At 39.6% G+C, this 14,846-nt stretch overlaps 1 protein-coding gene across 1 annotated transcript in view; it reads left to right on the forward strand.

Annotated features, from left to right (window-relative positions):
- The window catches only part of LMNB1 (lamin B1), a 54,543-nt gene that overhangs the window by 19,955 nt on the left and 19,742 nt on the right, over positions 1–14,846 (forward strand). Inside the window, exons 2-5 of the mRNA XM_049648440.1 lie at positions 8,391–8,547; positions 9,177–9,302; positions 11,195–11,365; positions 13,192–13,317. Of these exons, the coding sequence (XP_049504397.1) occupies positions 8,391–8,547; positions 9,177–9,302; positions 11,195–11,365; positions 13,192–13,317 (580 nt within the window). The remainder of the gene's footprint in view (positions 1–8,390; positions 8,548–9,176; positions 9,303–11,194; positions 11,366–13,191; positions 13,318–14,846) is intronic.

Below are 14,846 nucleotides of genomic sequence, written 5' to 3' on the forward strand. Positions count from 1 at the left end.
AGAGAGAGACCGAGTGCAAGCAGACAGGGGCAGAGAGAGAGAGAGAGAGAGAGGGAGGGAGGGAGGGAGGGAGAGAGAGAGAGACTCTAAAGCAGGCTCCAGGCTGTTAACACAGAGCTCACTGTGGGGCTTGAACCCATGAACCCTGAGGTCATGACCTGAGCCAAAGTCAGACACTTAACCGACTGAGCCACCCAGGTGCCTCGAGCGTCTATTTTTCTATAAGACGAACCTGACAATCTTTAAGCGCTTCTCCCAATTGCTAAGAAGTGATCTAAGAAACCAGAGAGTTGCATAGTATTTTGCTGTAGAATATTATGAGTGGATTTTAAAACTGACTCGAGAGTGGTCTATTTTTGGTTTCCTTACACTATTCTTTTGCCTGACCTGTTAAAGTAGTAATAAAAAAACCCTACATACTTGTATTTCTATTTTTTATTTAGAAGCATGAATATTCCTGGTCTGGTTTTTTGTCTTGTTTTTGTTTTGTTTGTCAAATTTAGAGCTTTTACAATTCTATATTCTTAAGTCTCTCAGTATTTATTGAACACAAATTTTTGCCCTTGTCCATGCTTGGTTATATGCAGCATAATAATCTTTGGTGAATTTCATGGAAGTGACATTTAATATCCAGAAACTTTATTTATTTACTTACTTTCTTACATACACACAGAAACTACATACCTTTCTAGGTATGTAATTATTAGAACAACTGAGAGACCATCTATAATTTGGGTCTCTTATTTTGAATTGCTTAATGGAACTCTTTGTACCCATATATACTCTATATATGAAAATCAAAGAACAAGGGCACAAGGGCTTTTTTGAGAAAATACATTGAAAATTATGGCACTTGTGACAGAAGGAAACCAAACCAAAGCAAAGCATGTGTATAGTTCCTATCCTGAAAACTAACACAGATTCTTTGTTCACAGATACATTGTAGGTGATACAGAGAAGCTGAGCTCCAGGGTGGGTGCTTGGCTGGCTGGGTCAGTAGAGCATGTGACTTAATCTCAGGGTCTTGAGTTCAAACCTCATGTGGAGCTTACTTAAAATTAAAAAAAAAAAAAAAAAAAAAGTTGAGCTCCAAGATTTTTTTGTAGTTGTGCTACTGGCCAAACTAGACAATTCATTTAGCTGAGCATTTGTGATACAAACTGACCTGTGTGACCAACAAAATGTTAACAGAAGGGCAGTAATTTGCCATTGTCTAATTAAACTGTTGTGTAATGAGTTTCAGATTATGTTCTAAGTGTGTGTCCCTCTAAGTTTACTTCTTGGTTTCTGTTTTACACTAGTTCTTTGTTCCTGTTTAAGTGGTTAATTATATTAATTCATTTTCAAATAGTTACTGTCATATGCTTATTAGGTCTTCAGTCACTTTCTGTGTGTTCTGTGTATGTAGTATGACTTCATTTAAAAAGTCCTCTACATTTATTACCTAGTAATGATGTATTTCCCCTAAGAGCTACCTTGAACATTCATTTTCTAGTGATTCTGTAATTGAGTGCATTTTATTTTTTAAATAAAAAACTTTTTTTTAAGTTTATATATTTGTTTTGAGAGAGAGAGAGTGTGAGCTTGAACCAAAGAAGGGGAGAGAAAGAATCCTAAGCAGGTTCTATGTTTGCACAGAGCCCGACGTGGGGCTCAAGCTCACGAATCATGAGATCATGACCTGAGCCAAAATCAAGAGTTGAATGCTTAACCAACTGAGCCACCCAGGCACACCTCAAGTGCATTTTTGAATCTCCCGTTTCTTTATTGGTGGAGGTTGTCGGAGTTGGGTTCACTTAGACAAAATGAAGGATACTTGGATAGGAGACTTAAATCTTCCAAATGGAAAGGGTAGTGCAGACATCGAAGCAAGTTCAAGCACTGAGTTCCAGAGCCAGTAATTCAGTGCAGAAGCTAGGTTTGAAATTATGATCCTAAGACAAGTCAAGGTCAAAGAGGTGGTAGGATGAAAAACCAAGATGGTGAAAGCCGTGAAGTACAGTGGTGTTGCTGTAAGTAGAAGGTGATCAGGAGTAATTCCGAAAGTGGCAAGTAAGCAGTTGCATTCAGGTTAGTCAGATAGACCCTAGGAGATTGTAGGGCTGGTTCCCAAAAGTTAATGGTACTAGGTTATCTTGGGAAAGTATATCCATGCTGTATCATTGAAACTATGTCTGTTACTCTTGAGCCATTGCTATAGGATATTAACAGGAATGTAGGTGTCTCGTGTCAAGCTGATTATTTAATGGTCATATATTTGATTGGACCTGGTTACTTGTTATGCCTGGTGAAATTCAAGTTTTCTTGAAATGAAAGCTTTCGTTTTATTCATATTATTTTTATTAAGGGAAGCAATTTTTTTTAAAGTTTATTTTATTTATTTTGAGAGAGAATGAACTGGCAGGGTAGGGGCAGAGAGAGAATTCCAAGCAGGCTCTGTGCCGTCCGTGCACAGCCCAACATGGGGCTCGATCTTAGGAACCATGAGATCATGACCTGAGCTGAAATCAAGAATCGGACGCTTACCTGAGTGAGCCACCCAGGCGCCCCTGAGGGAAGCAGTGCTTAATTACGATGGAGTGTCAACTACATTTTATAAAGGTTTTCTGGGCTGCATTTGGAGTTTCGGTTCATCTGTAAGCATCTGCTGTAAACAAGTATGTTTTCTGACTTAATATTTAGCAGTGTGCATATTTCTAGTGGTAGATTCACATGCTGAATGAATGTAAATGAAAACACAGGAAAGTCTCCTTATCTGGAGGTGGGGAATAACTTAGGGTAGGTCAGCAACTATGAAGAGATCCAGTTAGGAAGTACTGTCAAAGAGGGGCGTCTGGGTGGCTCATTGATTAAGTGTCCAACTTGAGCTCAGGTCATGATCTCAATGGTTCATGGGTTCGAGCCCCGTCTTGAGTTCTGCGCTGACAGCTCAGAACCTGGAGCCTCCTTTGGATTCTGTGTCTCCCTATCTCTCTGCCCCTCCCCCACCCACACTCTGTCTTTCTCTCTCAAAAATAAACAACAGTAAAATATTGTCAACGAAAAATGCCCACCATGCCCTTAAGCGATAGCTTCTGGTAACTTTGATCTCCTGTCTCAGTTGCTATTTGTTCCGGGGTAGCGTCAGATGCTACTCTATGCTTAGGTGGTGGCTATAGTCAATTAATGTGTTATGTTTTAGGATGTCAGTTCCACGGGTTTTTGTAATTTGACCAAGCACTGATAATTAGATCAAGACTTCCTGTGTCCTTTGTAATGAGTGAAAAATAATAATGCAGTTAGAAAACTGTCACAAGATTATGTGCTTTCTGCACAGCTCCCATGTGTCCTTGGTATTGGCAGCTCATGTGCCATGTAAAACTCATTGATTCATAGCTTATTAGATGGAAAATTGCATGTGATCTTAGTAATTTTCTTGTGATACATCCAGCCTAGGAAATTGGCAAGGGGATAGGGAGGGCCTCTGGTGATGTGAATTGTAGAGATGATAGAAGTATCACAGTTATTTTTTCCTTCTAGGAAAAAACATGGTATTTTTATATGGCGGGAAAAAGCAGAGTGAGTTTTTCTGGGGACTGTATGGGGGGATTTCTTTTAAGAATTACCAAAACAGTCATTATCTACAGATTGTGTAGAAGTTAGAGGGTCGTAAGTCATGGCCCTTGCCCTGAAAGAGTTTCAGTCTGTTGAAGTAGCCGAGTACATCCACAAATATGTGTTTGTATGGAAAGGGTAATATAAGATAGGTGCAAGGTGCAGTTATTTAACTCTCTTCCTTTTCCATCTTGTACCCAGGCACATAAAGCTTTTATTTGTAATTTTAAGCACATTTTCAACTTCTGATTTCTTTTCTGCCTAATTACTAATGTGACAGAGCTTTAAGAAAGAATTCGTAATGGAATAATTTATATTTTTACAGATTGGCAATGGTATAAGCAGCTAAGAACTTGACACCAAGTTTCAGCTGGTACCATTGGGTGGCTCAAGGTACCACACATCAGTATATCCTCCTCTCATCCATCCGCTTTACTCCACCACTCTTTGGTCTTATTTGGTCTTGATTGTTGTTGAAGAATTCACCAAATTCTAGTCCTGTACTAGTGCACCATCTTACTTTTGACTTCTTGGATTTTCTGTACTTTTCAAGATGTTGCACGGTTTCTATCATTTACACTGTAACATTCTGAATTTGGAAATGTGCATGTTTCATTATCCATTAAATCAGTGAAATCAAATAGAACATGCCATAGCCTATAAAATGGGTGTGATTTTTAAAATTCAGTATCCTTTCTGGCACAAAAACAGACACACAGACCAGTGGAATAGAATAGAGACTCCAGAATTGGACCCACAAAAGTATGGCCAACTCATCTTTGACAAAGCAGGAAAGAATATCCAATGGAAAACAGACAGTCTCTTTAACAAATGGTGCTGGGAGAACTGGACAGCAACATGCAGAAGAATGAAACTAGACCACTTTCTCACACCATTCACAAAAATAAACTCAAAATGGATAAAGGACCTGAATGTGAGACAGGAAACCATCAAAACCCTAGAGGAGAAAACAGGAAAAGACCTCTCTGACCTCAGCCATAGCAATTTCTTACTTGACACATCCCCAAAGGCAAGGGAATTAAAAGCAAAAATGAACTATTGGGACCTCATGAAGATAAAAAGCTTCTGCACAGCAAAGGAAACAACCAACAAAACTAAAAGGCAACAATGGAATGGGAAAAGATATTTGCAAATGACATAGCGGACAAAGAGCTAGTACCCAAAATCTATAAAGAGGTCACCAAACTCCACACCCGAAAAACAAATGATCCAGTGAAAAAATGGGCAGAAGACATGAATAGACACTTCTCTAAAGAAGACATCCGGATGGCCAACAGGCACATGAAAAGATGCTCAACGTCGCTCCTCATCAGAAAAATACAAATCAAAACCACACTCAGATACCACCTCACGCCAGTCAGAGTGGCTAAAATGAACAAATCAGGAGACTATAGATGCTGGCGAGGATGTGGAGAAACGGGAACCCTCTTGCACTGTTAGTGGGAATGCAAACTGGTGCAGCCACTCTGGAAAACAGTGTGGAGGTTCCTCAAAACATTAAAAATAGACCTACCCTATGACCCAGCAATAGCACTGCTAGGAATTTACCCAAGGGATACAGGAGTACTGATGCCTAGGGGCACTTGTACCCCAATGTTTATAGCAGCACTCTCAACAATAGCCAAATTATGGAAAGAGCCGAAATGTCCATCAACTGATGAATGGATAAAGAAATTGTTTATATACACGATGGAATACTACGTGGCAATGAGAAAGAATGAAATATGGCCCTTTGTAGCAACGTGGATGGAACTGGAGAGTGTGATGCTAAGTGAAATAAGCCATACAGAGAAAGACAGATACCATATGTTTTCACTCTTATGTGGATCCTGAGAAACTTAACAGAAGACCATGGGGGAGGGGAAGGAAAAAAAAAAAAGAGGGAGGGAGGCAAACCATAAGAGACTCTTAAAAATTGAGAACAATCTGAGGGTTGATGGGGGGGGGGTAGGTGATGGGTATTGAGAAGGGCACCTGTTGGGATGAGCACTGGGTGTTGTATGGAAACCAATTTGACAATAAATTTCATATTAAAAAAAAAATTCAGTATCCTTTCTGGTAGACCATTTGGTTTCTGGGAAGCACAGGTTCTCTTTCTTGCCAAGAGGTACCACATTTGGAAGCACTACATAATGATCTGAGATTTAAATATTAGATACTGGTACCTAATAGTACCTAATAAGATACTGTGAGTATACAACCCACACTCAGTTCTGGTCCTTCTAGCAACCTGGCCTGGGCCACGTGCCTGTGAAAGACAGGCTTTCCTTCTCCCAATCCAAAGTACCCCCCCCCCCCCCACACACACACACTGGATACTGGGGGGTGGGGAGATACTTGGGGCTTGGGCCTGCCTCTAGCCAGACCTCACAGGCTCCTACTTGGCCAGACTTCTAAACGTCAGCTTGCAGTGCCCCACCCCTGCTCCCTGGTTGTCCTTGGGGCCCCTTGCCCCTTGGGACAAGGCAGTCCCCCACGACACAGGCCGCATAGGATAAGACACATGGCAGGGAGGGCTGGCCTCACAGGCTGTGACCCCAGACTACAGACCTGGTCAGTTACCGGGTAAGACCCCTTCCCTGCCCAGGCAGGGGCAGACCCCGCCCTTCTCAAGACTCAGTCTTTCAGAACCTGTGGCCAATTTCTGCCCATTGCCCCCACCCCCAGCCTGAATCTTACCAAGGCCCTCTCTGCCCCCACCCAACCCCAGGCCCCAAATGTGGGCTCAATCTGTAGCCCCTTAATTTATTCACTCACTCAGCAATAAATAAGCCACGTGTTATGCGCACACACACACACACACACACACACACACAAAGATAGTGTAGTAGAATTTTTTGTGATTGTTAAGCAAGCCAGTATTTTTTGTGAATATTGTATAATCTGTAAAATATGAGTTTGTTTTAAATCATGTTTTATGACATGTGTTTCTGCCCAGCTCTGCTCATTTATGTGGGACAGAACTCCTCATGAACACTGATTCTGTTCTAATGAATTCTCTGCTTTAGAACCCAGCCGTTGTATGAACTAAGCATTTTTGTTTTAAATTAATGACTGTATGGGATTGCTTTTTAACAACTAATTTTTCCCCTCTCCTGAACAAGACATCAGTGAAAGGATGCCATCTTGTGGTTTGTTAAAAATACAGAATTTAGGAAAAAAGTTACTGGGAAAGGACTGCTGAGATTTTATATATATAGTTGTTCTATGATACCAAACAAGTAAGAGATGAATACTTTGGACAGGTTTTTTTTTTTCCATTTTATTTGAGTAGTAAAAGATTAATTTAAAAATTCCTGTTAACTAAGGATTCCTCTTCTAGACTATTCTCAAACATCAGTTGTAGAAATGTTCTTCTACAATAGCAGTTTAATTAAGAATTGTTACTGAGAATTTTGGTCTTGAGGCTTTCCTGGTGCCACTAATTAATAATTATTGTTTGGAATGAAAAAAATACTTTCCTTTAAAATATAATTATTTGACAAAATATATCAAAAGGAGCCTTAATTCTATAATATAGAACTTCATTTAATGAAAAGTGATGTAATTTAGAAGACAGAGAGACTTCACATCTCATTTTGGAGGGTTAATAGTATAAACTGAAATAGTATTTCCTCGAGATATTAGGGAAGCTGTTATTTCTAAGTTAGGGAAATCTTAAAATCACCTCTGTAAGAAATGGAAAGTGTTTGCAAGCCTGGGATCAGTTAGTTCTTATGTAATATTGAGGGAGTGTCTGCATAAAATAAAACAGAAACAGACTCAGATATAGAGACTAATATGGTTACCAGGGGGATGGGGGTTGGGTAAAATAGGTGACGGGGATTAAGAGGTACAAACTTGAGTTATAAGTAAGCCATGGGGATATGTACAGTACAGTATAGGGAATGTGCTCAATAATAATGTAACAACTTTCTATGGTGACAGATGATGATAGATGATAACTGCATGTATCATGGTAATAAGTATTTTGTAAATGAATATAAATGTCAAAATCATTGTGTTGAGCACCAGAAACTAATATATTGTGTATCAACTATACTTCAAATAAAAGTAAATTAAAAGATTTCTATATGATGTATTTTCAGGTCATAAAACTGCTTTTTAAAATAATTTCATTTTCATTTAATCTCATTGTATATCTTGATTTATGTGTCCTATGGGTCTTTGATTTAATGCTAATTTTATTTTATTTATTTTAGCGTTTTATTCATTTTTGAGAGACAGAGGCAGAGTGCAAGTGGGGGAGGGGCAGAGAGAGGGAGACGCAGAATCCAAAGCAGGCTCCAGGCTCTGAGCTGTCAGCACAGAGCCCAATGCGGGGCTCAAACCCACGGACTCTGAGATTATGACCTGAGCCGTAGTCGGCCGCTTAACCGACTGAACCACCCAGGCGCCCCATATTAATTGTATTTTAAAATAATACTTTTCTGTTTCTTCAAAAACATCTTCTCTTATTGAAATATGTAGTGTCTCCTTATAGAACAAGAAGGGCATATGTTCTTAGTGACAGCCAAGATTCTGGAACAATGGCCTTATGGACTTCTTTTTTGACCTAGAATCATTAGTAATCATGGAAGGAAAGGCATTGAAAGAGAATGTTGTTATCCACCAGAGTTGTAGATGCAGTGCTCCTGAATTGCTCATCTAATTTTAGTAGATTATGGCAGCCTTTATTTAAACTGCATCTTCTTTTGTTTGCCCTTCAGCAAGGATGGGGAAGGCTTCAAGTCAGGGGTATAATTTAGTATCTTGTACCTTTAAATGTCTTACAGTTATGCTAAGAAGGAATCGGATCTTAATGGAGCCCAGATCAAGCTTCGAGAATATGAAGCAGCATTGAATTCTAAAGATGCAGCTCTGGCCACTGCACTTGGTGACAAAAAAAGTTTAGAGGCAGATTTGGAGGATCTGAAGGATCAGATTGCCCAGGTAAGGCAAACTCTGCCTTTGAACCATATTGGGAGTTTAGTTGCCCCATCCGATGCGGTTGATTGATTGAGTTTTGAATTAAATTTGAAAATATTTTTTGTTTTTAAAATTTATCATGATTTTTTTTTGTGGCTTACCTGAAAGATAGTCTTAACACAGCTGACATACAAAGTATCTTCGCTTCTCAGTCATTGCTCTTGTGGGTCATGCAGATCTTACTGGTGCTCTTCGTTTTTGTTGTGCTTATGCTTATTTTTGCTCTCAAAACCTCTTTCATTATTGCACCAAACTGTAAGATCGGAAAAGAAAAACTCATACCACTGCTCCACACTCAGGAAACAAATGAAAGTAGTGGCGAAAATCATCGGTATGTGTCTATTACTCGTTGGCAGTTACCAGATGTGTCTATTACTCGTTTGGTGTGGCGTTCTGGGTGGGACCAGCAGTTGACTACACAGTTCTGTGATAAAGGTTGTAATAAGAGACTCGCATGTATTGGTAAAAGAGAAGATAAAGATAAGAGATACGGAAGTTTTAAGACTTGATTAGATTCAGTCCATAGGTGTCTATTAAATTCATTACTAAATAATCGCTGTGTGATTTTCATCAATTTTTTTCCCTTATATTAGTTGGAAGCCTCCTTAGCTGCTGCCAAGAAACAGTTAGCAGATGAAACTTTACTTAAAGTGGATTTAGAGAATCGCTGTCAGAGCCTTACTGAGGACCTGGAGTTTCGTAAAAACATGTATGAGGAGGTAACTGTATAGTTTTATTTTTGTAAGAAATGGGGGGATCCTAAAAGATTTGTAACTACATGCTATTAAAACATACAGGTATGGGGGGCACAGTGCACTTACTGGGCAAACAGACTTTGGACAACTCTTGAGTCATTTATTTAAAAGTGAAATGCCAATACTTGCTATGTTTTTCTAAGAGTGGTGACCATCGAAGTGGAATATTTTGTGTAGTTTCTTGTAAAGATTATAGTGAATGCTGTCATTTAATTGTTAACTACAGCTTTGCTTTATAAATGGAGATATTTTTATATTAAGTTGACTTACATTATTGTTTGTTTTGATAAAATTGCCCATGGCGTATCATTACTTAGTTTTTATGCTGTGTGTGGACTCCTGCATCTTTAAACCAAGAATAGGGTATTTTTTTTTCCTTTGCAAGTCACGGATTCTACATAAAATAATAAATGAAAAATGGCACCAACAAAAAGTAGTATTTTGGGGGTTGCATAGCATCTTTGAATATTTTGGGTTTTGCCTTTTATGAGAGAATGAATGTAAAATATTCATGTTTTTAACAGAGGATATAATACTTTTCAATAAATATACTTAAGTTCCTTACTATGAACAGTTAAGGATTAGGAGGCGAGAAAGAGGAAGATGAAAAACAGGAAGAGGAGGAAAGGAGGTAGACAAAGGGCAAAATCAGTAGGTGTTTAGTATTTGTTGAACTAAAAACCTTTCATTTGCGTGTTTTCATGATTTAAGTGTCATTTGCTTCATCAAGTTTATGTCAGCCCTGGGAGACAGAACTGGAATTTGAACCCTGGTTTTCAGATTCTGTCAAGCGCATTTTCCTCTGCAATGAACATTTAAAAGGAAGATGAGGAAATGCATAGGGAACCACGTGCAGGAAGAGGACACAAGAACAAATGTCGGTGGGTTATATCCCCCTCTTGTGGCCTCTTGAATTATTGCCATTAAAGACAGCTCTTTTGTATTTCCAGCGCTAGAAGCTGGAATGGAGGTTTTATTCTGGGACTTGTCTTTCTAGGCATCCTAGTTTTGGATACTTCTTTATAACATAAAGTGAAGGATTATGCCTACTATTTCTGATCTTAAATAGTGAATGATCATATGTACTTGAGAGAGTAAAGTAATATTAATTTTTTTTTTAACGTTTATTTCTTTTTGGTAGAGAGAGAGAGAGAGCGAGCAAGCATGTGAGCAGGGAGGGGAGAGAGAGAGAGAGTGAGAATCCCAAGCAGGCCCTGCACTGTGAGCACAGAGCCTCATGTGGGTCTGGAACTCACAAACCATGAGATTGTGACCTGAATTGGATGCTTAACTGACCGAGCCACCAAGGTGCCCCATTGTTAGTACAGTTTCATATCAGTTGATATTCATGTCTTAGCACCAGCTGTTAAAATAAGTCACATAAATTAGCTTGCATCTTAGTATGTTTAAGTAGATAGTTTTATTATACATAAATCTTATAGTTAAAGTTGCCCCGATTGGCAAGTTTAACTTTTCACGTGGATTTTTTCTAGAGATGTCCTAAGGATCATCATTACACCAGTGTAGAAAAACAGATGGTAATCAGTGCACATAGTTAATCCATGGTTGCATGGTACTTTTGTAAGTCTTCACGCCGTTCCTGGTCTTGAGAGAAGTATATAGCTATGCCACTGAAAAGAAACACAAAATTCTTAGGGCTATCGTTTGTGTCATTAGTTCCATCTCACAAATCTCCTTTGCAAGCAAAGGCAAAAGTGAGGTCTTTTCACCTGCCCGCTGTAGGAGAGACAAAGGGAGGTTACCGTGTAACACTTCAAGTGGCCCCGATGTTGCTTGGACTGGTACTAGTGCAGCCGTGGTAGGTAACTTGGTTTCGTGTAATTTTTTTCCCCCAGGAGATTAACGAGACCAGGAGGAAGCATGAAACTCGCTTGGTGGAGGTGGATTCTGGACGTCAGATTGAGTATGAATACAAGCTGGCTCAGGCCCTTCACGAGATGCGAGAGCAACACGATGCCCAAGTGAAGCTGTACAAGGAGGAGCTGGAGCAGACTTACCATGCCAAAGTGAGCGGTCTCCTGTGAGCACGGGCTTGAGTCCTGAGAACCCTTGCATCAGGCACCCTGAAGAACATGACTTGATGGTTGCCTTGTTCTAGTTTTCCTAAATGAGTTCCCCTAGTCTCTATGAAAATAGAAAATGGACTTAAAAAGTTTTTTTTAACATTTATTCATTTTTGAGAGACACAGTGTATGAGTGGGGGAGGGCCAGAGAGAGGGAGACACAGATCTGAAGCAGGCTCCGGGCTCTGAGCTGTCAGCCCAGAGCCCGATGCAGGGCTTGAACTCATGGACCACGAGATCATGACCCGAGCCAAAGTCGGCCACTTAACCGACTGAGCCACTGAGGCACCTCAAAAATGGACTTTTTAAAAAAGTTTTCTATAACATAAATGATACTAGAAATTATTCAAAGAAAGTAGGGTTATTTCACCGTTATCAGGGGTAAGGGTTTCTTAGTAGAGGTAAGTTGTGTCTTAATAGTTAAACCCAAGCCTTCTGAAAATACTTCCCTCCCCGTGGCCAGTACTAATCATGCTGCCCTACATGTGCATTTAACAGCGAATGAATGTCAGACGGCACCTCGTTCTGACTTGCATGGCATCATTGTGCATTGGTTGTGACCACCACAACTCAAGCTTTTTTGAACAGAGGCTAAATGAAAAGTGTGATATTTCTTCCTCTGCCGCCATCATTCATCTGAAAATACTATAGAAACTTTCCACTTGTGTTAGCAGATCATGCAAAAATCTTTAACACCAATGAGTGTAGGCTTTCCTCATAAATGATTTTATCCCAGTGTGTGAAATGTAAATGATTTGATTAAAAAGATTTAGTGGAAGACTTAGAAAAATTAAGGTCATCGAAATGTTGAATATAATTTCTGTTGAATGGCCTCAAACTGTTGATGTTGCTTTGAATTCATTTCTGAAGTAGTCATTGGCTAGTGAAAGGGAGGGATCTTTGAAACCTTACGTTGAATTGTCTGATACTCCATACTAGGCATTGTGCTGGGCAGTGAAGGAGCCAAAGTATAACGTAGGTTTCGTCCGTCACATAGACTGTGTCCCCAGAGGGAGCCAACAGACTGACAACGTCCAGAAAAACGTGTCTGAGGCACACGCAGAACTGAATGTTATGGGCATTTGGAGAAATAGGATGTTTCTGTCTAAGGGGCTATATTTTGCTTCTGAAAGGAAGTGTTCTACTTGGTGGGAAATAATCTATAAGTTAGTACTCTCTGCTTTTGGCTTTATCTTTTTTTTTTTTTTTTTTAAGTTTATTTATTTTGAGAGAATCCCAAGCAGGCTCCACACTGTCAACTTGGAGCCACATGTGGGGCTGGAACTCTCGAACGGTGAGATCATGACCTGAGCCGAGAGATCAAGAGTCGGACAGTTAACCCACTGGGCCTCCCAGGCGCCCCTGGCTTTATCTTCTCTAATTAGATTTGGTGGGTTAGAGATATGTGATGTTTATTTTTCTACAGACATCACCCACAATTAAGTTGCTAGTACCCAGTCTCCTCATTAGCAGTATTACCTAACACATTAGAAATACTCAGGTGAAATATGTAAGTAATAAACTTTGGGGAGAGAACCTCATGTATTACCATCATTAAGCTCATATGTTGGGAATTGAACCTAAAGTCAGAAAGACGTGTAAGATAATTCATACCACGTCAGCAAACTTCATGATGCTTTTCCTGTTTCATCAGCCAGTTACTAGTAGGGCTTAGGTTTGAACTGACATGCCTTGAGATGAATCATACTTCCTCATTTGTTTGCTCTAAGTCACTAGATAAGGCTGACTCTTGTTTGTTCTTCTTTTAGCTGGAGAATGCCAGACTGTCCTCAGAGATGAATACTTCTACTGTCAACAGTGCCAGGGAAGAGCTGATGGAAAGTCGTATGAGAATTGAGAGCCTTTCGTCTCAGCTTTCCAATCTACAGAAAGAGGTTAGTAAGTGTCTTCTTCCAAGAATAATGTAAACTGCTCTTGAAGGCCACCTTGACCACTGTCGTTCACCTGCTTGGCTCAGTCTGATGTCATTGTGCAGAGAGCATCGTAGTTTTCTACACTCTTGTGTCACAGGGCTTTCCTGGTTTGTTCATTTTGCACTACATAAACGTCCCCTGGGTAGGACTGTTATTCCTAAATTAATAGATTACCCAGAACTAAAGAGGTTTCCCTTAGGAAGTGACATGCTGATTTATTTCTAGGGCTTACCCCTTGGACCCAGATTTTCTGAACCATCTAGCAGCCTCATCCTTTTTCTTCACATTTGGAAGCCATAATAAGAAAAACATTCAAAAATTCTTTGTGAGTGGTAAATGCTTTGTGATTTTGGACAGATTCTCTCAATGTTTGAACTACGTAATAATTAGGGTCATCAGATGTAGCATTAGTTGCCTATTAAGAATTTAGCAACTGATTCATTCATCAGTACACCTAAGTTGCAAATGATGACATTGCTGGTTGTGCTGACGAAGTGCCTCCCAGTTGTGATGGGGCCCTGAAGGTGCATCTCCAGGCGGTGGGGACGCCGCTCGAAACCGGTCTCAGTGTACGGGGTGGTGTTGATGTGGACACAAAGTACACAAGCGACCACTTAAGTATGCAGAATGCTTTGATAATCTGCCGCTCACCTTAATTACTTGGGAAGTAACTTCAGCCTCCGTTTCCTGTCAGGGAGGAAATTTTTGTTGTTTTAAATTTTCCCCATAAGAATAAACTCTATTCTTGATCAAGTTTTCCTTCCATTTTATTTTATTTTATTTTTATTTTTATTTTTATTTTTATTTTTATTTTTATTTTATTATTTAGTAAAATGTTTTTCTGATTATAAAACTGAAGACTTTTTTTTTGCAAGAATTTAGAAAACAAGGTAAACAGTGAGTTACGTAAAATGGGGTAATGTAAAAAAAAAAAAGGGGGGGGCGTCTGGGTGGCTCAGTGGGTAGAGCATCTGACTTTGGCTCAGGTCATGATCTCGCGGTCTGTGAGTTCGAGCCCTTCATCGGGCCCTGTGCTGACAGCTCAGAGCCTGGAGCCTGCTTCTGATTCTGTGTCTGCCTCTCTCTCTGCCCCTCCCCTGCTCATGCTTTATCTCTCTCACTCTCAAAAATGAATACATGTTAAAAAAAAAATTAAAAAAAAAAAAGAAAGAAACTTGTACATTGCCTATTTTGTGTACTTTATTATTCATGACATAATTTAAAAAATTATTTTAGACCTATTTTGTCCTGACAGTATTTTGAAGTTTTCATGTAGCAATAGGACTAGAAGGATCTTTGAGTTCACTCAGTCCGCACATAATCTTAGGCCAAAGGCAGAGAAGTGATTGAGTTCACTCAGTCTGACACAGATCTAGGTGAGTTTAAATACTTGCCCAAGAGGCTGCAGGCTGATAGATGGGTTTTTCTCCTAGTTCCCTGTTTTTCCTTTTACCCCTTGTACTCTTTAAAGATAATCTTTTTTTTCCTTT

Source organism: Panthera uncia (assembly GCF_023721935.1).
Source record: "Panthera uncia isolate 11264 chromosome A1 unlocalized genomic scaffold, Puncia_PCG_1.0 HiC_scaffold_17, whole genome shotgun sequence".
NCBI classification, from domain to species: Eukaryota; Metazoa; Chordata; class Mammalia; order Carnivora; family Felidae; genus Panthera; species Panthera uncia.